The sequence below is a fragment of the Eleginops maclovinus genome, chromosome 1 (assembly GCF_036324505.1).
Source record: "Eleginops maclovinus isolate JMC-PN-2008 ecotype Puerto Natales chromosome 1, JC_Emac_rtc_rv5, whole genome shotgun sequence".
In the NCBI taxonomy this organism is placed as follows: domain Eukaryota; kingdom Metazoa; phylum Chordata; class Actinopteri; order Perciformes; family Eleginopidae; genus Eleginops; species Eleginops maclovinus.
The window spans coordinates 13,519,365-13,543,398 of NC_086349.1; the positions used below are offsets into that span (position 1 = coordinate 13,519,365).

General features: G+C 38.0%; 4 protein-coding genes across 4 annotated transcripts; 1 reads left to right on the top strand and 3 right to left on the bottom strand.

Moving 5' to 3' along the window:
• Positions 1-252: 252 nt before the first annotated feature.
• Positions 253-3,733, bottom strand: si:dkey-183p4.10 (cilia- and flagella-associated protein 251). Its single transcript, XM_063892042.1, has 7 exons — positions 3,592-3,733; positions 3,318-3,495; positions 1,478-3,229; positions 1,323-1,392; positions 1,122-1,209; positions 618-737; positions 253-519 (listed from the first exon to the last, which is right to left on the bottom strand). The coding sequence occupies exons 2-7, from the start codon at positions 3,358-3,360 to the stop codon at positions 403-405; spliced, it is 2,190 nt and encodes a 729-aa protein (XP_063748112.1). The 5' UTR covers positions 3,361-3,495; positions 3,592-3,733; the 3' UTR covers positions 253-402.
• A 144-nt stretch (positions 3,734-3,877) lies between these two features.
• On the bottom strand, positions 3,878-5,806 carry dnase1l1l (deoxyribonuclease I-like 1-like). The gene is made up of 9 exons (XM_063892055.1): positions 5,717-5,806; positions 5,468-5,627; positions 5,295-5,383; positions 5,105-5,191; positions 4,893-5,014; positions 4,607-4,719; positions 4,298-4,455; positions 4,119-4,215; positions 3,878-4,031 (listed from the first exon to the last, which is right to left on the bottom strand). The coding sequence occupies exons 2-9, from the start codon at positions 5,606-5,608 to the stop codon at positions 3,951-3,953; spliced, it is 888 nt and encodes a 295-aa protein (XP_063748125.1). The 5' UTR covers positions 5,609-5,627; positions 5,717-5,806; the 3' UTR covers positions 3,878-3,950.
• A 5,773-nt stretch (positions 5,807-11,579) lies between these two features.
• Positions 11,580-18,614, bottom strand: LOC134870531 (TRAF3-interacting JNK-activating modulator). Its single transcript, XM_063892728.1, has 14 exons — positions 18,436-18,614; positions 17,046-17,489; positions 16,609-16,750; positions 16,407-16,524; positions 16,194-16,221; positions 16,036-16,065; positions 15,037-15,132; positions 14,294-14,365; positions 13,937-14,077; positions 13,616-13,753; positions 13,399-13,534; positions 13,162-13,304; positions 12,666-12,782; positions 11,580-12,040 (listed from the first exon to the last, which is right to left on the bottom strand). The coding sequence occupies exons 2-14, from the start codon at positions 17,466-17,468 to the stop codon at positions 11,840-11,842; spliced, it is 1,785 nt and encodes a 594-aa protein (XP_063748798.1). The 5' UTR covers positions 17,469-17,489; positions 18,436-18,614; the 3' UTR covers positions 11,580-11,839.
• A 906-nt stretch (positions 18,615-19,520) lies between these two features.
• atp5pb (ATP synthase peripheral stalk-membrane subunit b) lies at positions 19,521-23,996 on the top strand. The gene is made up of 7 exons (XM_063911478.1): positions 19,521-19,707; positions 20,529-20,565; positions 20,681-20,823; positions 21,507-21,670; positions 21,929-22,054; positions 22,634-22,813; positions 23,721-23,996. Exons 1-7 carry the CDS (start codon positions 19,680-19,682, stop codon positions 23,796-23,798), a joined length of 756 nt encoding a protein of 251 aa, XP_063767548.1. The 5' UTR covers positions 19,521-19,679; the 3' UTR covers positions 23,799-23,996.
• Positions 23,997-24,034: the final 38 nt, after the last annotated feature.

Genomic DNA, 24,034 nt, shown 5'->3' on the forward strand with positions numbered 1-24,034 from the left:
GGCTAAGTAACTTGTAAATATAATTATCAGAAACATGATATTTATCTTTGTCATGATTAAGAGTGGAAACAGCAAACTTCTCAAGCGCAAAGTATCTAAAAAAAAAGTGGTAAATGTACTGAATACTTTAACACTAAATTGCATGAAGAGGGCCTGGAAATAGGCCTTTCTTTAGTCCTTTAATATCTACATTTCTTGCTAATTATGAGCATTTTGACTTATCTACAGTTTAAACAAATACATGCATCATGGTAAGCATAGATACATCTTTATTTAGCAGAAAATAGCATGTTATAATATACAAAACACAGGTTTAAATGTTTATCAATAGACAGCTTTTACATGTCATTTTGGGTTTTTCCTTCATCTCAAATATCAATGAGATTTAAACTTGGTTTTAACCTAAAAGAAGGACACGTGGTTGAACCAGCCTGCTTGGTCAGAGGCAAACCAGAACATCAACAGTCCTGTCAGTATCACCACACACATCTTCAGCGTCAGCTTCAGCACGTTGAAACACTGCGGAAACAATAGACAGGACAGAGAATGAAAGTAAACAAACAGTTCAGGAACAAATGAACAAATTGAATGTTCAGTGAGGGCCAGTGAGTACACACTTTTTGTTTCCTGGTACAAATGTGTGTGTCGCTGATATCAGGCATGGTCTCTGGTGGCTGAGTGTTTAAGGCATCACAGGCTGGAGTCATTTCCCTGCTGACGTCAGGCTCCCTGAATTCCTGGACACGCAGGGAATAAAATATTTATTTGTGTTTATTTATATGTGTTTTCATTAGGGCTGCTGCTAATGATTCTGGATTGCTTGTTTGGTCCATGGATGTTATAAAACAATGAACATTTTCCATTACAGTTTCTCAAAGTCCAAGATGATGCCTTATATCTTTTGTTTGGTAACTCCATAGATATTCAGTATAATAAGATATTTAAGAGACAAGAACAGAATGCCTCCTTATGTAATTTCTGCATGAAAAATTGCTTTTCTATTAAAAAAGTTTATTAAATTATATATTATTAAACTATATAATAGTTCATAATTGTTTTTCCAATGATGGACATATCAATACATTTGTAATGCTTGCAGCTCTGCTTTCATGTGTGCTTACTTGAGTCTGCACGCAAACCTCAGATGTTTCTGCAGAACTCAGGTCCTCCTCCCCTTCTGTGGAGCTGCTGGCTGAATCTCTGTCACTGCTGAGAAAAATAAAAAAAGCAGACAAACTTATTTCCAGTTTGCATTTCAGACAAGCGAAGGTTGTTACATTGTAAGAACATAAAGTTGAATAAATAATAGGAATTTTGCTCACCACTCGTCAGTTTCATAGTGAATGACTTGAGACAATGGATTTGCACAAAACTGAACTTTTATCTGCCTCCCTGTAAAAAAAAATCGTAGCTGATTAATTGTTTTAAAATATTTTTTCCATATAAAAAGACTTTACCCTTTGTCATTCTCACTCACCAGTTCTTCCAGTATCTTCATCGCTGACATCATAAAACTCGTTGAAAGCCTTGATTCTCTCCTGCTCATCCCAGTACCTTTCCTCTTCATACTCATCTTCTCCTAACTGTCCAGGCTCGGTGATCTCAGAGGCTATGGCTTCAGTGTTGAAGAAGAAGTCATCATCCAGCGATCCCCGGTTAGAGGGGCTTGTTGTTTGTTTTGTATTCCCTCCCTGTACCACTGAGCTGTGGTACAGAGAGTCACTGTTGATGTCTTTTGCTGCAGGATGCTGAATCACATCTGAATATGGGGTTTTCACTTCGTCTATATCCTCTGTGGTTAACAGATCTTCAGAAAGATGAGCTGTTAACACGTCTATATTCCAATTTATGTTGAAATCAGCTGATTCCTCTCTATTGTACTCATCAGAAGACGCCTCACTGTCCCCATCTTGTGTCAACTCCAGTTTCTTGATGCTTTCAAGCTCTTGTAGATGCGTAATGTCAAAGAGTTCCTCATCGCTCCTCTTTTCTTGGACATAATCATCGCTGGAGGTGTAGGAATCATTCTCACCTGTCTCACCTTCATCATCTACCTCTGATACTGCTGCATCAACCCACATATTCTCCTCAACCTCTTTTTCTTCAATTGCTACATCCAACCTTCTGCACTCATACACCTCTGAATCTCTGCTGTACAGATACCTGCATCCCTCCTCATCAGTGTCTTCAGCTTTTCCCATACCTATTACATCTGTCACATTCTTTAACAGGCTGTTTTTTTGCTTTTCAGTCGATTCACTGTCGGATTCACAAGCCAAGGCATTTGACTCTTGCCTTTTTCCTTCATCTTCTACATATTCACATGAAGAAAAGTCTGAGGGATAATCTGCAAAGCCCTCACCTGCGTCTTGATGCTCCTCCCCTGAGAATTCCTTCATTTTCTCTCCATATTCATCAACATTAACTTCAGCAATAAGATCCTTAAGATTTTGACCGGATATTGCTGGAAACTCCAAACTGGCTTTTGCTGATTGATCTCTGCAAGGATTTTCAAACTCCTGTTCAAAGCACAGAATATTTTCTTCTTGTTCAATTGTCATGCCCTCACACTCACAGTCACACAAGTCCTCTTCCGTTTCTTCTACCCTTTCTTGCTCATCCTCCTCTCTCATCCCCTCACCTCTTAACATCATCTCATTGCTACGTTCAGGGACTCTCTCAAAATAGGACACCTCCTCATCACTCTCACCCTCACCTTGCTCCTCTTTTCTAACTTTAGGGTTTTCAGCACCCTCCAGGGCCAGAGGTTGTCCCTCAGCAAAGACCCTGTCCTCTTTATTACCAACACAAAACTCATCACTGCAGCGAACAGACCTCAAAAAATACTGTGGTTGTGATCCTGTTCCAATATCCCCTGCCTCACCCTCTTCATCTTGCCGAGAAATGGATCCTTCCTGTTCAGACTCGGAGCTTGTATAATCTTCCTCAAGTATTTTTGCACTGCTCCTAACCCCTACACCCTCGAAATCCTCATTATCGCTTGTATTATCACACTGCTTTTCAACATCAATGTCTTCTGCGTATATATCTTGAGTTTGCATGCAAGACACAACTGCAGTTTGACCCGTTGCTTCCTGTTGCAGAGCCTCATCTTCTTCTGCAAGTAATTTTTCTTCACAGATGTCTGTTTCGTCTTTCTCACATTTATCATCAAAAAGTATGTTCTCAAAGTCCAAATCTCCATCAGAGAATGATGGGACTGCTGTTTCTGTAAAAACATCATCATTTGACAATTAAATAAAAGTAAATTGTGAAAAAGAATATAAGTAATAAATACCGCTTTATATATTTCTTACCTGAAAAAGCATCACTGAGTAGATCAGCAAAATTGTGTTCCATCTCTTCACACACACAAACGCCACAAACGGAATTGTACGAGTTATATCAAGACAAACAATACTGCACACATGAGCTCCTCTCAGAAAGGAAAAGAGCACGCAGTAACTCTCTTCTGTTGTTGCTGCAAGTGGCTTCCTGTGAGGCAGACAGTGGATGAATTACATATTTGCACACTTATTTTGACTTAAAACAACATATAAATACCAATGTTTTTTATCAGTAAAGCCTTACCATAAAACTGGAGCTAATCAAAAGGTCTCAATGAAGTGAAGTCACAAAAGTAAAGTGTGCTGCAGGAAGTAACTTCATGAGCTCATAAAGTGTGTCAGCTTTGATGTGGTTTCAGATGAATGATATAAATTCCAGCAGCTGTACACACTGTTCATCCTCAAACAACTCACATGTATTCGAGTCTATAAAACTGTAACGAGTGCATTGCAACTGATGATGTGTTCAAGTGCACTGATAAATGTTAGTCATTAATAAAATAACAATTATAATTATATTTAGTTGGTAGCTTTAATTTATTTTACATCTAAAATCAAGTGAAACAGTTAAAATGAAGACATCCGGGTTTGTCGATGGTTGTCCTACAGCTCATTGCGGAGGAGGTAGCGGTGGTTGGGCTTCAGGTCAACTTCTACAGGGAAATGATCACTCACTTCGAGGGCCTGAAAGAGCCATCATGAACAACAGGATAAATTTTCATTTTAAGTATAATACTGAACTAAAGAAAAGTATATTCTTAACATGTTTACCTCCTCCTCTGTGAGATGGAAATTCTCTTTAAAGTTGAAGGGCTGAGCGGAGCCTGGCACTATACTGGATATAATCTCACGTCCATGGACAATGATCCTGTTTTGAAAAGGGGGGGAAAAAAACATTACCCTGCAGCAGAAAGAGTAATTGTAAAATACTACTTCAGTCCTTATCTAACCTGTCATAGGCACAGTGTGTCTTTTCACGGACAGTAGTGTCTTGCTCATCTCCGATTAGCCAGCGAAATTTGGGGTCACTCCTCAAACGGTTGGCCTTCCAGCCCTTGATAGTGACGTAGCTGCAGGCAGCATTGAGGTCCCCTAAGATCATCACATTCTGAGTGAAGAAAAGGAAGCAAAAAGGGAAGTATAACACATTAATAAGTGGAACCGAGAAAACATAGCTTAACCATAAGACGTGCAGGACACAGACAAAGACATAGATAAAACATGATCAAAATAAGTGAACAATAATGATATAGTTTAACCTCAGTCTTCCACTTTTGGTAAATCCCTTTGAAGACAGTATACAGTTCATTGATCTCTTTCATGGCATTTCTGGGACAGGTGTGCTGACCAATCAGGACAAAATCCTTCAACACTGCAAAACAGGAAATACTATTATATGTAAAGCATTTTAATAAGCTTGTTTACATGCATTTACGTGTGTGACAAATGCATTTTTGTGATACTGGCATCAGATCATACTGAGATAATAATGTGGCTACCTTCCCTTATTGCACATTTCTATAGATGCTGTTTGTTTCATCTTACATGTTGTTGGCGAGTGAAAGCGAACGATAAAAGGCTCTCTGGAGAAAACATCCGTTTCATTGGTCCCGTCCCCTTTTAGTTTAGGATACTGATAGTGCTCTTTGACCGTCAGCACATTGTTCCTGAAGATGAGAGAGGAAAAAACACAACGTCAAGATTGTCACCCTAAACTGACCATCAACAGCAAAGGAAAGTGTTTGATTATGGATTACCTGTAGAGGTAAACATACTGCTCCTTGTAGCTCTTCCTCCCCAGCCTTTCACTTTCCACATAGGAGTATGAGTTGGATTGTTCATATCTGCCGACAACAACATAATTAAGATGCGTTTGAAGTTCAATGTGTGACAGAGGTCTTACCACATCCTTTAAATGAGCCGGTTTGAAACAGAGAAAGCTTGTACCTGTTAAGATCCTTAACCAAAGCTTGTATTGCTGCTCCTTTGGAGTCTCTGACCTCCTGAATAAGACACAAGTCGCACCGAGAAAGAATCTTGGGAACAAACGAAAAAGAAGATATTTTAGTTGTTTACTTTTGTGTTGATGTTGCACTGGTTGTATGCACATAGTAAAATACCTTTAGGAGAATCCCCATGACCTTCCTGTTGTTTGCCTTTGATTCACCGAAGCTCTGAACATTGAACGCGCAGATTTTCAGGGAAGATGTGGCGTCCAAAACACACAACCCCACGACTAACAGCAGAACAGCAGTCTTCATCTCGCAGAGGATTATCACTCTGTAATTCAAAGAGAGTTTTGCAAGATCCTCTTAGTCCTGTTGCGAAATATGTTACAAAAACCTCTTCTGCTCTTTGCCCCTTCTTACCTTCAGTGTCAGCTCCACCACGATATTGACCTCAGGCCAGCAAAGATCCATCTTTTCAGTAAATGGCGGTCTATTTGGGGAACATGCAGGTAAACGGACGGAAGTGCTGTGTCAGGGGCTGGTGAGAATGGAGCTTTATCTGGAACTGTTAAAACCACTGAACACAATGAACAGCGGTTTGTTTTGTCTCTGAGTTTGGGTGTTATCAGACAATAGGCACTACCATGTGTCATGTCTTTCAGTTTCATGAACATTTGGGTAGAATTTACAACATATTATTCTGTCATTTTAGCATCGAGGGCTGGTTGTTACCACAGAGTCCCATCGCATTACTGATACAAATAATGCTGAGCCCTCAACTGTGATGGGGATCATTCTCCCTCTAACAGTTATTTTTAATGTTATATATTTCCCTTTGATCTGTATTGTGTTTATAGTTAAATGTGGTTTCATTCTGTTAGGAACTTCATGTTCTGATACAGGATATTATTAGTATCATCATATTAAGTAGTACCGATTTAATATGATACTGAAAAAATATTTTTATAATGCAATAAGGTTTGATACATGTGTTTGAATGTCGTGAAGTACATTTATAGCCCTTCTGTACTTTAGAACAATGTTGAAAAATTGTATTCTGTTATATTAGCACTTATTTATTTATTTATTACCTTCATTTGATAGCTGTAGTTACTTTGCAAGTTGAGATACAAAACAACTGATAATTAAATACATGTGTTGCACTGTTGTAGATTTAAATACACAACAAATAGCATACAGTATACTGTAGAGTAGTCAAAATGTGTTTGACCTAACATATATTTATCCATCAATGATCACCCAAAATGTCTATGTTTAAAAGATAAACTCTACCTTTATATATCGCTGATTCTTGAAATTAGGGACAAAACATGTCTCCCGCCTAAATGTTGCAATTTTCCTCAAAAATCAATAAATTATTTCATTTAAAAAGGCTTTAAACATTGGATATGAAAGATCTGTGAGTGTTTGTACACTTAGTTTTGTATGTATTTATATTATTTCATAATAATTTATAAAATACCGGCACTGAACAATGAAAGTCCATGCAAATGAACTTGTCCTCCTGTCAGAGGTCACAGTATCAAACTGCAAAAATAAGTGTTAAAAAATGGCAAAAATGCACGAAAATTAATATGAAGTTAATAGATGGCTTAATAAGAGATGACAAAATGCTTAAAGTGAACATTGCATTATTTTATCCACTACCAACATTCTTTTCAAAGTAGTGTCCTCACTTCATGTCAATTTGAAATAAATCAGCCATATTTTGGTCAGCTATAACCATGAGGACCCCCTTTTTGACTTCTTTCTCTTGATGGATGCAGCAGTACACCACATGGTCTCCTAAGTTTGACATTTTTTAAAATATTCTGCAAAAAAGGTGAAATCCCTGTGGTCACAGCTTTTATGTGTCAACACTCTCTTCAAAATAGGGATTATTTCAATCAAGAATTTTGAAATAAAAGTTAGTATTTTAGTTTAGTTTAAAGTGGCAGTTGACAACTGAGGAAAATCTAAATGGCTACCATGTACTAGACATGATTAGACTGAAAAAACATGTAGTTTTATCAACTCCGTCAGGCGTCATCTCCATCAGATATTTTGTCTGACGGTGTTGACATGTAAGCTGACGGAGTTGAAAAGTGCTCTAAATACTAAGTAATCAAGTAATTCAAATAATCCAAATACTAAAGTAATGCAAAACAACTGCATGATTATGATCTAATTACTACATGTTAATTGGATTGCCAATGCTTTTCCCCAGCTACTTTTGTGTACGAGACTGCTCGGAGGAGCAACAGACTGATGCAAGGGCCAGGAAGAGACTTCCATTGAACATGCTGATGGAGGAGATGGAAAACGAGATGGGAGAAGGAGGACATTCGGTAGATGAAATGAAAGATTTGGTGGAAGAAATGGAGGAGGAGCCATTGAAAGGTTCAGAGGGTGCTATAGTGGATATAACTATCAACAGTATTGAGACAGGAGATTGGCTTGCAGTGGCGTATGATGATCACTGGTGGTTAGGAAAGTCCATTGATGTAGATATAGAGCACCAAGAGATCAAAGTTGAGTTTTTTACATCCTTGAGGTCCTGCTGCCAATTTTCACCCAAGACATGGGAGAAGGGATGTCTGTTTCTGTCCACTGAAAGATGTCCTTCTGAAACTGACAGGGACAGCATGACCCCTCCAAGCAAGTTGGACCAGGGAACTCTATGCCATAACCCCTGATGTTATGGATTTCATAGAGCACAGACATGTTCAACACCTCTTGTCCAACGCCCAAGTCCTGCAGGTTAGACAACCAACTATATCTACATAAGATAAAATAGATTAAATTATTTATTTACTCACATGTCGAGATAAATTGAAGCAATAGAACTTACCTGCCTGAGGCCCTTTAGAAAAAAGATGATTTACCTGTCTGAACCCCTGTGTTAGAGCATAGCTGGATTATAACAGATATTTCAACCAATTGAGATTTACAGAATCTCTAAACTCATGAGTGCAACTGCTCACTTTTTTTTCAGTGAGCCCTTGGAAGGAGTCAGGAAACACACAGGGAGAATTATGGATCCTGTTACACTTTTTACACAATTAACACTATTAAATAGCTTTCTTAGTTAGTCCTCAGCTTATTGTGTCCTCACTTCGGTTAAATATACAGTTTAGTTAAAATACTGTTCAGATCACCTATAGAGGAACTCCAGATGGTATACATTTGTTTTTTCTTTTCAGACCAGGAACATTTTTGACCTTTTCATGTGTGCCTTAAATATCCTGTCACCAGGTGTTCTTAAGCTTGACATCCTTTCCCTTGATACTCTCTCCCTTTTTCATGTCAAAAGTAGAGAAATATCTTCAATAAGTTTAATTCTCCATTAGTTTGTCAACACCGTCAGTTATGTGTCAACACCGTCAGTTGTGTGTCAACACCGTAAGATGAAGGTTTTTCATCTTTTTAAAGAAATGTGAGTGGCTTTTGTTCAATTGAGTGTGTTCATATATTAAAACTCCAAATGATCTACAGCAGGGGTGCCCAACCAGTCGATCGCGGTCTACCAGTCGGTCGCGGGCTGAGTTCCAGTCGATCGCGAGCAAGGCGGCAAAAGCTAAAAAATCAAAAACGTATCATTTTCATTCAGAGTGGGAGGAGGATTCTTTTTTCGTGTATTCGAATGCCAAGTCCATCTGTCTTATCTGCAATGCAAATGTGGCTTTACCAAAGAAAGGGAATTTGGAGCGGCATTTCAAGACGGTCCACAAGAGCTACGATACAAACTTCCCAGCTAAATCACCACTGCGCGCCCGAAAAGTCAAGGCCTTGAAGTCAGCTAGCAGCACAACAGTCCATTTTTACCAGGCCCAATACCACGAGTAAGGCTGCAAACATAGCTTCTTATCGTGTCTGTCGTGTTCTTGCAAAAAGAAAGAAATCTTTCAAGGATGGTGAAATTATGAAAGAAGCGTTCATGTGGCTCAGCTATGTGTGTTCATTAGAATGGTTTTCGACAATAAGAGTGTAAAAGAAGAGCTGCTGACCATTTTGCCTTTGAAAGGGCAGACAAGAGGCACAGATATTTTTCAGGTTTTTATGGAATTCGTTAGTAAGAGCAGGTTGCCCCTCCTCAAACTCATCTCCATTACAACAGATGGGGCTCCAGCAATGATTGGACGTACTGCTGGGTTCATTGGATTGTGCAAACAGTCTGAATCTTTCCCGGATCTCCTGAATTACCATTGTATAATTCACCAGCAAGGGTTGTGCGGGAAGATTTTAAATATGAAAGACGTGATGGATGTGGCTAACAAGATTGCGTGTTCTGTTCGGGCCAGGAGTCTGCAGAGACGATTATTCGTGTGCAACTGGAGGAGACCTGGTGCAGAACACACAGATCTGCTGCTGCACACAGACGTCAGGTGGCTCAGCAGAGGTACATTTCTGGAACGGTTTTCTGATTGTTGCCCGAAATTAAAGAATTTCTGAAACGTTCAAACCATGCTGAATATGCACAGCTAGAAGACAGTCAGTGGCTCTTGGATTCAGCCTTTCTTACTGATCTGACTGACAGGCTCAAAAACTTGAATCTAGAGCTGCAGGGTAAGAACAAACACATCATCAACATGATCAGCTCCGTGAACACCTTTAAAAGCAAGTTGCTGCTGCTATCAAGCAGGTTGCAACAGTGTGATCTGCGGAACTTTCCACACATGGACACAGAACTTAAGCGTCAGGGCAAAGACTGTGCGGAGCTTGAGAGTGCACGTTATGATGATCAAGTGCAAAGCATCTTGTCAGAATTTGACAGGCGCTTTACTGACTTTGCATCCATTGAGCCTGTTGTCAGTTTTCCATTTGGGGAAAATAGAGATGTGGATTGCATAACGTCCAAAGTGGCATCACTCTTCAACCTGGATAGCGGTGCTATTGAGAATGAGATCCTCACACTAAATAATGACATTGAGCTCAAATCAAGAGCTACACCTGACACAAATGTCCAATTCTGGAATCGAATGCAGAAAGAGAAGTACCCCAACCTCAGACAAACTGCAAAGAATTTGACTGCACTTTTTGGATCAACATTTGTGTGAGTCTGCGTTTTCACATATGAAAATCATTAAGTCAAAATACAGATCCGCCATGACTGATGACCACCTTGCGGCCTGCTTACGGCTGGCACTCCTACTGTCCGGACTATGAGAGACTAGCTTCCTCCTCTCAGTGCCAGAAGTCCCACTAAGGTAGAGAACCACTTTTCCAACTTGAAGTAGGCATTGTATTAATTGGGTTGTATGTAGTTGTGTTGTTACGGGCCAGTCCTAGGCCTACTTGTGCTTATTCTTTGCACGACGTACATTTACTTCAATAAATGTATTATTATTGTTAAAACTTGATCTTTGTGTCAGGAAATTGTGTTATTATATAGGTGCACAATTAATTGTGGCTACGCTATGGCTTTCGATATGGCTTGGTAGATCTCGACACACTATCAACTTTAAAAGTAGATCTTGGTTCAAAAAACGTTGGGCACCCCTGATCTACATGCACAAGTGTGTTGTTTGTGCAAAGCCACTGATTGTATATGTTTAAAATTAAGAAATGAGTTAACTAAATGAAGATCATTTGAAATGGCTTGTTCCAAAACAATGAAAAATAATATTAAAAGTGTATGCAATGTAATTTATCACTTAGCTTTGCTAAGGCACACCATTTCTAAATGCTTAAAGATGTTTCAGTTTTGAATGATCAAACAAAAACAACACATATTTCATGTGTCAGACGGAGTTGACAATTGTCAAGTTACTAAGTAAGTAAAAGTAATTTTTTATGAAAAGTGGTTCAATAAAAAACCTGTTCCTTTTTATGATATGATAGATAACACCCGTGTTTATAAAGATATCCAATTAAAATGACTCTAATGTCCATTTTTTTTTTTACTTTTCAAAAGTAGTTTTGTCCCGAATCTCAAGAATCACTGATATAGAAGTGAGTACTGTAACCATATCTCCTACTAATGTTTTGGGGCTCAGCCATTTAATTTCACTTGAACACACTTAAGTTTATTATTTACTATTTAACCGTATGATGCGACAGCAACATCTTTGGGGTCTTATTCTGTGTTTCGGGGTTTAAGAATGCACAAGTATACAACTATGAAAGTGTTAACTTGAGTGTGTGTTTTTTTTAACACGGTCTTTACTATGGAGATCTTACAATCTTTTATTAACCCAAAGCTCGATGAGCTCAAGACTGTAACCGGTGGCACATTTCATTTTGGGGTTAAAATGTTTTGCAAAAAACTCCATAAAAGGTAACATAATTTCAATATCATATTTTTGTTTTGTTGTACACAACAATCATGTTTCACACTGGAAATGTTCTCATGTATTTGAATTTACTGCAAACATCCCACAGATGGGCAACACAACATTTTCACACAAACTTTTAGTTCCAAATCCAATATGTTATCAAATAAAATAATATTAACCAAATGCATCCTACATCCCAGAAAGAATATATAAACAAAAGCAAAAAACAACAACAACAACAAAATAATGTTGCTGAGCAGTGACTTTATCATATTGGTCTAAAACAGCCCGAGTGTTGAGGCGAGGCCATGTCCATGAGATAGTTTTCGATGCGGGTTTCTATGTCTGAGTACAGGTCTTCAAGCTGCTCTCTGAAAGGAGGATGCCACAGCCACAACATGGCAACCCCCGCCACAGCCAGGAGAAGAAGGAGGAACAAACACACCTTCCACCAGGAGCCACATCGCGTCTAAACAAAGAGGGAAGAAAAGAAAGAAATCTATAAAATGTATATAGTAACATCTATACAGTAAGGTATGTAAGGTAAGCACAGTTTTGAGCCCTGGTACCTGTACCACATTATTCAATATCTATAAACAGTTTAAAGATTCCAATTAATAATACTTAATATCATCACCAATCATTTATGATGTATTATTATATGTTAAGATCAGACTGTTTTGATCCCTTTGTTGCTACCAAGTAGAATATATGGTAAAATATCTCATCTCAACAACATCAAAATGAACACATTAATGCATCGATAACTATCTCATATATTATCCTAATACTTCTGCTTTTGTACTGTAAGTACTTTGATGCTTCTGTTGTTTTGATGAGAGCATTTGAGTTTATCAAGGATACATTTTAGTTTTACACTCCTTACACACTCACTCACACACACACACACACACACACACACACACACACACCCCACACACACACACACACACGTTTAGCACTTTGAGTTTTGTTTATTCCAATGAAAAGTGCGCTTATAAATAAAATGGATTATTATTACACACACACACACCCTTAAGAGGCCTTTGCCGACGCCTACCACACACACACACACACACACACACACAGCTCACCGGTCTCCTGCGGTGATGGCTGAGTTGCCGAAGCTCGTCCCTGCACTGCGACAGCCGGGCCTGGCTGGACTTGCACTCCTGCTCCACTGCATGCAGCTCTGTCTGCAGCTCCTCGCACTGCACACACACACACACACACACACACACACACACACACACACACACACACACACACACACACACACACACACACACACACACACACACACACACACACACACACACACACACACACACACACACCATATGGCTCTATTATGAAAACATTGGCTGCAATGAGTGTGTCGGTGCAAGGTTTTTTGTTTGTTTTATTTGTCTGATAAACATTTTTTCAATGCATCTTTAACAATTATACATTAATAAAAATGTTTATTATGCATCCCACAACTCTGAAATCATGAACATTATAATTCATTAATACTCTTGTGGCTGATTTAAGTAATCACACTTGAAGCTTGTAAATGTGCTACAGTACACTTTGATATCTCCATTCTACCTCTCTCTCTTTGAGTTGAAGTTTCTCCTGGGTGTGACGGAGCTGCTCCTCCTGTGAGTCCCTCTTCGCCCTCAATTGTGTCTCTGCTTCCTCTGACATTACACGCCCCTGCATCATCAAATCCTGGCTCTTATCGCTGACATCTAGGAAATAGAAAGCAGTTTAAATAACTGATATGTGTTGCACTTGCAGTATTTAAAAAATTGCTCCAAGTATAAAATATGACTACTATCTTGCCTCTAAAGTACTGAATTTCCTCTCTTAAACTCTTCTTGTCGTCTTCCAGCAGGCAAATGTTGTACTGTAGGTCCTGGTTCTCTTGTCTCAATGACACCACCTCCTCCCTCAGTATGGACTCTCTGCCTCTAGACAGCTGCACAGGACACACAAAAGTGTTATAAGTACAGTGTACAGTGAACCTTCTGTCCTTCCACCTGCTCTTGGACTACAGTACCTCCATTTGGTTGTGCAGCTGTTGCAGTTGTTCATCACTGAGGTGTTGGTTCTCCCGGAGCTGTCCAGAGTTCAGCTTCTGCTCCTCATAAAGGGTCTGCCACTTCAGTGCCTCTGCCTTTACTGTAATGAGTGCTTCCTGGTGGTAAAAAGACAAGGTATCTCAAAGATTCATGTATCAAATCTTACTTTTTTATATGTCAACAGCAACATCTTTAATCTGAAGAAATAATTGGGTCAGTGACATCAATGTGTCGTTTAGCATAGTGAAAAGGAAACATTCTAGTTGTTTATGTTTTGAGTTAAAAGCTAAATATTTGACCTGCAGTGTCTCAGCCATGCAGAGTGCCTCAGTTTTCTCCTGTGTGATCTTCTGCAGTGCGACCAGGGCCCTTTCCTCATACACCATTTTCTGCTTCTCCATCTGTATCACGAGTCTCTTCACTCCATCCTTGGGAAACTTCTAAAAGGACACAACTCTGCTGAGGTCAACCTACAAATGCTTACAGTGTCAAACTAAACCGTAGAGTCCTATCATCACTGCATGACTGATTACAAGTGTCGAGAAGGTTGGCTTCTTTAGGAAGGACAAAATGTTTGGTTTGTTGCAAATAAATGATACAAAAACAAAAAAAACCCACTAAATTGTTGCTTCTTTACCAGCAGCTGCAGTTCTTACCTGCAGACTGACTTGCAGCTGCGCCTCCAGAGCCTTGATCTTGTTTCTCAGTAGGTCTTCAGAGCAGCGAACCTGTGTGGGTTAGAAAGGAAATGGCTGGCTTTCATGCTGTAGCCTGCGGATGGTAAATGAATGGTTTGTCTAACAGAAACTGTGACAGTATGTTCCTTCACTGTCTGTGCTCACAGGTGCACAAAGGGAACTTGCAGCATCAGTGAGCCTCAAAACAGATCACAATATCTGCATCTGCTGCAGCAATTCACTGTACTGAGTGTGGAAACGTAGCATATAAGTTCCCTTAGAATAACATACCTGAGCAAGAATTAAAAAGCATTCATTGTTAAAGTAAATCAACTTCTAAATCCACAACTCTCAAAACTCAAATTAAAATGAAAAAACAGAAAAAAAAGGAAACACAAACATCGCCTTTTCATTCATCATAGCCGTAAGAGAGCTGATGAGGATGCATAGCACCTATAAAAATATAGCAACTGAATCTCACACCCTTCCTGTATAAGAATGACAGCTTGCAGTATGCAATATAGGCTTTAGAGCGGAAGCAGGAAGCTCTTAACCACAAACTGCATAGACCTTCCTGAGGTAGCATTCGCCAAATGACATTTTCAGTATTATAACCAGTGAACCTAGACAACATTATCTTTTATAACTAAAGATTTGAGTTTAGTATTTTGAATGTGTAACTGTAAAACCCTGGGGGTGTGGGTGATGATGGAGAATCTTACCGTCCATATTTTGTTGGAGGAGTTCACGAGATTTGATGTGCTCTCTTGGAGTGCTGCTAGCTTCTTCTTCAAGGCCTCCTCTCTCCACAGGGCCTCCTGGCACAAAAAACAGACAGCAGAAGAGAGAGAGAGAGAGCTTCAACAACGTGCAAATAATCAGTGTAACTGAAGTCAGTCAGCATCGTATACTCACAAATTCAAATATTATCTCATATTCTCTATCAAAATGGCACAGTTTTTTTTGTCACAAACATCTATCTAGGCAATTTACTCCACATAGTAGGCCTTAGCAGTTATATGTATATGAAAAAACTGCAGAGCCAAAATAGTACTGTTGCTTGCATTCCTGATATGTACATCTCAACACTGCTCCTAGTGCTTTTAACAATTGTTTGTCCTTTTCCAATCTTTTTACTTCATACCCTGTTTTTCTATTGCTTTGATTTATTTCACAAAGCCTTTAATGGGATTACGTGGTTAGAGACAGGCCTAAAGTAAAACATTTTTTTCGATTTTTGCCAATATTAAAACATATAAAGTGAAATACAGACAAACCATTAAGTCAATTGCCGCTAACAGTTCGCAGGCCATACTCTAGCTTCAACAACTTTTGTTTTTAACAGCCACTGAATCCAAGGGTGACAAAACAGTGAAAATGATATTTGGTTAAAAGTAAAGCAACAGTGGCACAACATGATAAAAGCCAAAGTAATTTAAGTAATATCAGTTAAAGGAAATACAGCTAACTTTGCTAACATTAGCCAGAATCATCAGAATCAGAAGTACTTTATTTATCCCAAACTGGGAAGATTTTCCACCAAAGCTTTAGCTCATACTGTACCGGACAAAGTGATTCTGAATCAACAAAATCCCAGAATTTTAGGAATTCAATGTTTTATTTATAAGAGGAACATGTCTTAATTTATTAAAGGTAGCATGGTCCTGCTTTATCTAAACAAATCAGCAAAGCTTGTTTGGAACTGAACTTGTTTGGCTTACCTGCAAGTATTCAGTTAACCTCTGAAGATCCTATAATGTGAGAGATAAAAGACATCACAGACATTTACATTTTATGAAATAAAAAAACGTTTCTCGTATGAAAATAAGATAAAACCCAAGTTAGTACTTTGTTCAATTCAACTTAGTTTGAAACTTACGGACTCCTTGACAGTAACAAAACCAGACCTGAAAGACAGAAAATATATAATTGATTGATTTGACACTTTTTTGTAACTGGCAGTTTATTAGTGTAAATTAATTAATTAATTGATCACATGTATTTTATATAAAATATGAAACTATTTGTGAGGTAAAGAAAGGTTGATCAGTTCTGCTCTTGATATCAGATTTGAGATTTAAATTCAACTCACGCAGTCTGCACACTGGTTTCTTGCATCATTTTTTTTGGCAGAATATTTTCAGTGTTGATGATGAATTTCTGGTGAACCTTTTCAGTTTGGATGAATGTTTTGCTGTTTGACTTTTGACCTTGAAAAGTTGGGATACAGCTTTGTTAGTATGGAAGAAATGTCCAAAATGTAATGTAAGTAAGGCAAAACTTTTTTTTTTTACCATTTATAATCTCTCTATTATCTGTGCCTTTCGTCCTGCTCTGGGTTGTTTCCCTTATTGCTGGTGGAGAGGTAGATGATTGATTTTTGGTGTTGCCTTTCTCCTGCCCTGTTAGTGTTACCTGTTCTGACCATAATAAAGCCTGAGGGAAGAGAGAAGAGACAGGTGTTATCTCCCATCAATTTGAAGATATAATAAAGATGAATGAAAGAGTGTCATTAAAAAGTGCGAAGTGCTTCACAGAGGAATAAATAAATAAAATGACAAGATTAACAATGAAATACATTAAGGGCAAAATACAAATATATAAAAACTCACACACAAAAAAACAGCCATCTCAGATAAAATCAGGATCTGCTTTCTGATCATTTTTAAGAAGAAGATAAATCATTGGTCTCTTATAATAACCCCTCATAATAATGCTGAAGGCTATTTACCCAGTTGCTGGGGCTTGGTCCATCAGTTATTTTGCTGATTGGTGATAAAATCATCTTTGGAAGCCTTCCATTAGCAGTGGGAGTATTTTCGATATTTGTATTTAATGTCTCTGACTTGCTGGTTGAACTGTAATGTTTACTAAAAAACGTGTTTGGGGAAGGTTTCCTCCTAGAGCAAGAGTTTGTAATATTAACACCACATGGCTCTGGGCTCACTGATCTCCTCCTGAGAAATTCAAGATGCCTCTTTTCCTTCAGTTCATTTTTCATCAGTCTCGTGTTCAGCTCTCTTGTTGGGCTGCGACATGAAGTCACGTTGTTACGTCCTCGCAGGTTTTCACGTTTCTCTGCTCTGAGGTCCACTTTCTGGTCAAAGTATTTCACTGGGGAGAGTTGTAATCCTCTGACAGGCAGGGCGGCCATGGCTGTCCTCTGGTTGTTCAACTGCAACAATGTACCAGAAAATTAAATATATTTATAATGATTAAATATACAGTATGGCATACCATCTATACAGCACTGGTATAATAGTGTCAGTGAGATATTTGTAATAAAAAAAATCAGAGGTGGAAAATGCATGTATCCCCAAATTGCGTTTTTTTCCCCCCCTAAATGAAAAACAGATTATATTCTATTAATTTATAAAATTGCATTCTAAAAAAGTAAAAAGGATATATTATTCTTTGGAATCTATATAACTAAATATGAATGTGTTAACTGATGCTGCATTGTGATTCCAACATTATGAAAAACATGTTAAAAAAAAAGAGAAATATCTCATATATTTAAAAACAACTGATTTAAGATTCAATTCACTGTGGTTTTCAGTATTTTAGGTGCAAACATGTAGATATGTATTTAACAAAAGAGCTTTCTTATTTTTCCATATACGTATGTCGAAAACACTGTTTAAAATATACCCTAAAAGTTGTTTGGTAAAAATGTTTGTATTTCTAAACACTTCTTGTGAGAAATTATGTTTATCTTTTAGCCATGATGAAATATCTTTTGAAAAATGACAAATTATAAGAAAGCAAATTGTAGTAGTATGCTTAAAATAAAACAAAACGGAAGGCATAAATAATATCTTTTAAATTTAGGATGCCCTGTGTTGCAAATTAGTTAATTTTCTTTATGAACCATTGAGGTAAGTTGTGAAAGAAGCGGCATGAATAATAACTTGCAAAGCTTGCCTTTTCAGATTACCAATGAATGTAATGTTGCAGTGGTTGCATTGTGTTTGTATTTTGTCAAAAAGCTCTTTTAACACTGAGTATCAGAGTTCCAAAGACAGACAAGGCCCTGGGGTATCGAGACTGTTAAGGGAAAATGTTCAAGATCACACAAACTGTTGCCTTAAAATCAGAAATCATCATCATTATAATCTTACCTACAACACCATGTCATTCAGTGGAGAAAAGTTTTCATGAATATGAAGTCCATTTTCTCACTCTTCTGAAATAGTGTCCGGGGTTTGGTCTGTTTCACATGTAGCTGTTTCTGTTGAAAATAATTTTACAGGAAGTGAAGAGAACCACAACGTCATATGTTCCTCTATCTCACCAGCCACTCGCATCAAACTGATGCCATACACGGGTGGGCCCTAAGATTACACACAGACACACACAGACAATTCCCCCTGCAAACAAGCGGGATAAAACACACCACAGTGGAGAGACAGCTCTAAAAATAACAACAGTTTTTCATTAAAGTGGGTTAAAGTGGACTAGACCATATTCTGTCAGAGTGAACCGGATTTACCAACAAATTGTCAAGACAACACTTTGTTTTGACAGAAGTATATAAGTTGAATATTACCATTCACAATTATTTTGTGTTATGTTATATATTTTAAAAACGCCTTGATATTTTCATATGTATATTTTTTATTTGGTTTATTAATGGTTTTAATTGGATTATTTATTTTGTATTCTTTATCCAATTGATCAAAGTGTGAAGCAAAAGCAAAAAGGTTCCGTCAGATTATAGATGATTTTTTGTTGGATTATTTTGTTATGATGTAAAATTGTCAAAACAGGCGTGAAGAGCAGTATTTTAATTGTCTTCTGTAAATCCTGTGGCTGTGGTGGTTCACTCTACTAAAGGTGACCCCCAAGAGCCCATTTGGCCACAGTCAGACTACACAGTTGTGGCTGGTTAAATGGGACTTCAATCTAATTAAACTGAAGATGAGACCAGACCTGTCATTTGCTGGTGTGTATGTGTGTTGTATGGTTATTTGTATTAAACCAATCGACTTTTATTTGTAATAACGTTAAATAAAAGTCATGATTATCTCAATTATTTTACCTAAAGCACCGGCTCTTAGCCAAGTGTATTGCTATAAACTCAAGTAAATGATCATCATTATTACCATAATAATCTCTATTAATCCAAATTTAAAATCAGGACAATCAGCACAGTAACAAATGGTATCTGCGAGTACAGCTCTATCTAGTGGTCACTTCTTTTGAAAAACCCTAAAAATAGAAGTGCTACACTACTGTCGCGATACTTCAGGAGGATATCTCGTATGTCCGCCATCCTTGTGGCTCTTAGCAGAAGGGCACGAAGAGGCCGAGACAAACAGGGTGCCCAGTGTAGCAGGAATACTTGGCTCTTCTCCTTTCAAACATGCTGTCCAGGGTCATTGCCGTGTCAGGTATGCATTATTATCTTAATCTAGCAATTATTGTTGAATTAAACTCACCCAATTCTGCATAACTAAACAGCCAGGTCGGAGAAACAACAGTTTAAAGTGAATGTGAAGCTGAAGGGTAAAGTGAAGGCCGCACATTGAATGGGTTATCTGCTAATGCTAGCTTTAAGTAGCTAATGTAACTACTAGCAAGCCATATCTGTAGCTATTGCTAACATTTGTATTAGTAATTATGCTATTGACTGTTTGATTTCTTGTATTTCTATCAGACACCACTAACAGTTGTTTACGTCTGTATTAAATTATATAAAGCTAACTGTAGCAAACCAAAGCTAGTTAGCTAGCTTTAGCTCTGCACGCATGCAAATGTCACCTTTTGACAGCTAGCATTGGTCGGTATTGTGCTCTTTATGTTTTAAGTAAGGAAAACACCACGGACGCATATCAAATCCACTTAAAGTGTTTATTGTATTGCTTTAACAAGTTATTCATTTGAGGGCAACCTATTTGGTAACAGACATCTGTATCGTTGATATCATGCTACCATCAGGTGATATTAAAATGACTTCATACAATTGTAGGACTTCTTGACTTCTGTATAAATTGAACATCTATACACCTCATTTCCAGTTTATGTATTACATCTGGTAAATACGATTGTCCTGAAATTATTACAACCTTCATGAAGGTTATAATGTTCAGCTGTTGTTGAAACTGTTTCAGAGTGTTGTTGATTGCAGAAGTATAAAATAAACGCACTAATAAAAGAAAACAAGCAATAGTTGCAGCCCTGAATTTACATCATTGTTTCTCCTTGATTGCAGCCAGTGGCCTGAAAAGCAGTGCCCCTCTTGGAGCTGGGTATGAGTTTTTAAAAATTGTTTTATTAAACTATGTGTTGCAAACGAGATGGATTCAAGGAATAACAAATATTGATCTTATATCTTATTGAAAGTTGTGATTTTGTTTTGCACAGTCTGGTCCAGGCCTCTCGCTCCCTGCACACATCATCCCCGAGTCTGGCTCCAGTGCCCCCTCTGCCAGAGGCAGGCAAAGTCCGTCATGGCATCCTACCAGAGGAGTTCTTCCAGCTCTTGTACCCCAAAACTGGAGCTACAGGTCAGTAGACGGAAGCAGCACTCAGCTTTACTTATTTAATTGCTCTTACAAAAAATGAGTGCCGTAATGAAACACTGAGTATTTGAATACCTCTGTATAGCCTCACTTAAATAAAATAATGAACTGCTAATGTAACCTTAATAGCTACCAAAAATACAAATGTGTTTTAAGTCAAACACCTACAAACGTATAAGAGTTTGGATCTCATTGTGTGGTCAAGATTTAAACAAATCATCTGAAATTGAATTAATAAAATTCAGAAGCAAACAAAAGTCTTAAGCCCCGTTTAGAATGGACAGAGCTTTAGTTTCCTTTGAGTTTGTTCAGATATGTAGTGCATTCAAACTGAACGCTGCTTGTGTGTTTTTAGTATGACTCTTAGGTAAGTTTACATTTCTTGTAGAGATCAATGGGTGTGACAGTGTTGCGCTTCTTTCAGTACTTTGCTTCATATGAATGGATGTAGTTATAATGTGCTTTAAGTAAACCTGTTAATACTACATTATTTTTCTTTGATTTTTGCAACATGACCCTATATTACATATGTTTACCCTCTGTGTTTTTGTGTGTGACAACCTGTGTGTGGTTTAGCAAAATTGTTAAAATTAATTATCAAAATTAAGATGCTGCATGAACAGTAATTAATGTGCTGATAAAATTGTACATGCTCCATTTCTCGCTAGGACCCTACATGCTGGGCACTGGCCTCAGTGTCTACCTGCTCTCCAAGGAACTCTACGTCATCAACCATGAGACCGTTGCAGCCGTAACCATCGGAGCCATGTTCATCTATGGTGTCAAGAAATTTGGGCCAGGCTTTGCGGCTTCTATTGACAAAATTAACGATGTAAGCTGACAACTACTTGGATTAGCGTTTTTCTCTTTTTTTCTGACCAAATTTAAAGGCAGATCCTTCTCCTTTTGGAAACGGCTTGGCGTTTTACCTTGGTGTACATTTGCCAAAATGCAAACCTAATCCTACTAATTCTGCCTTTTCTTTTTGTATAGACTTGGTTGAATGCTGTACAAAACAATCTGTCTTTTAATTTGTATACAGCCTTTGCAGGCACTGTTATGATGCTGTGTGTGTGTTTTGTTTTTGCAGGAAAAAATTACCTGGATTGAAGAGGTGAAGGACCAAGCCATTGCATGCTATGCTGACGCTATCGAGGAGGAGAAGAAAGAACAGTGGAGAGTGGAGGGAAGATCAATGCTCTTCGACGCCAAGAGGGTAACCAGCTTTAAACTGTCCATTTCCGTTTTCCCATATCTTCACTCTTCATAGTGTTCTGTTTCATAATCACACAACACTCTATATTGACTTCTGGAAGCTGTCTTTCACATAACAGGAACCTGTTTGTATTTTATCAGCACAAATTTTGATGCTTAGCTTCCACTATATATGACCAAAGACTACTGATTTCTTTTACTCATTTAACTGTTGCTCCGAGGTACATTTTCCTCCCTCTGCACTTTCAATTGTCAGTCTGGTTGAACCATTGAACAGCGTTGTTCTCAGTGTTCAAAACACAACTTTTTTTATAAAGCCCTTCATTCAAAATAAAATGTTTTGGTCTACTTTTTTAAAAACTAGCTCATATTAGGTCTTTATGTGCTTTAAAAGCAATACATTACACTAAATGCTTAAATTGCAGCACGATGTTGAGAGCATGCTAGGAAGGAATTTAACCTGCTTTAAGTGAATATGGAAGATGCATTAAATGAAACGATATTAGCAACCCAAATCTAGACCAGGTATAGTACCTCAGTGTGTTTCCTTTGACTGTATGGTCTCCTTTTCACCCCTCAGAACAACGTGGCCATGCTGTTGGAAACCAACTACAGAGAGAGGCTACATTATGTGAACCATGAGGTGAAGAGGCGCTTGGACTACCAGCTCGCCCTGCAGAACCTCAAGGTCCGGATGGAGAAGGAGCACATGGTCAACTGGGTGGAGAAGAACGTCGTCGGCAGCATCACCGCTCAGCAGGTCTGTGTTTTTGTGGCAAATTGTCTGAAGACTCCAGCAAGATGATGATGATGATGATGATGATGATGATGATTCCCAGTTTTGCTATTCACAGATATAAAAATTATAGTAACTCTTTATGTGTAAAAAATCAAACACTTTCGATGTTATCCAGGGGAATTATTGTTATAATAATAATTAGTATTAGTATTAGTCAAGTCAAATACTCAAACTTTTCTGTCAGGCTTTTAGAAGCAGCCAGAGTTATTTTCTGGGAACTCTGCAGTTTCCTTTTTTTGAGCCCTTCAACATCTGGGACACTGGAGATTCTTGGCTGATTGACAGATGAGTTTACTTCCTGTCCATCTGTAGATACTTTGGACTTGATTTCACTCGTCATTAATTATTTCCTTCGTGGCAGAAAAAAAACATGTTACCCAAGTCTCTGTAGAATTATTTAACTGGACTTAAAATACACTTTCAGATTTGACCAAGTCTAAAATAAATAAAGTGACAAGCTAATTAGGATACAAACAACCTATATTGCAACATACTGTTGAGTAATCTGCCTTGCATCTGGACTCAAACGGACCACTCAAGCAGAATATCTGATGTCCTGAACACAAAAAAGTATAAAATGTAAAGAAAACAAGAAATGCCTTTTCCATTTAATATAAGATAAGGAACTACTTTATTCTTCATTTGACAAAAACCAAATGATTTTTTTAAATTATAATGTTTGGACTTATCAATAGTAATGCAAAAACAGAGGAGCCCTTTTATTTTTATTGTTTCTAAATTCTATTACTGCAAATGTACCCTCTGTTGGATGAATAAAGGTATTCTGATTTTGAAATAGGAGATTTTTTTTTAATGAAATTCACAAGTTAACACTTATTGGTTTGCATCTGTTTTTTTTGTCTTTTAGGAGAAGGAGAGCATCGCCAAGTGCATCTCAGACCTGAATGTTTTGGCCAAGAACGTCAAGGCCAAAGCTACAGCGTAAACGGTCATTCCTCAGAGAAGGAACTTCTTTTATCCCAAACCCACGGTCCCATGACGAGACGCCCTCTTTTCTTTACAGAATAAACGTTATCCTCTCTGAAGATCCTCTCTGAAGATTGTCTCTGTCAATATGTTGTGGGTGTGTACAGTATGTTCACGTCATCTGATAGTAAAATAAATCATTCTTATTGAACTTGAAGTGGCAATTATTATTTTTTTGGACTTAAAGCAATGTTC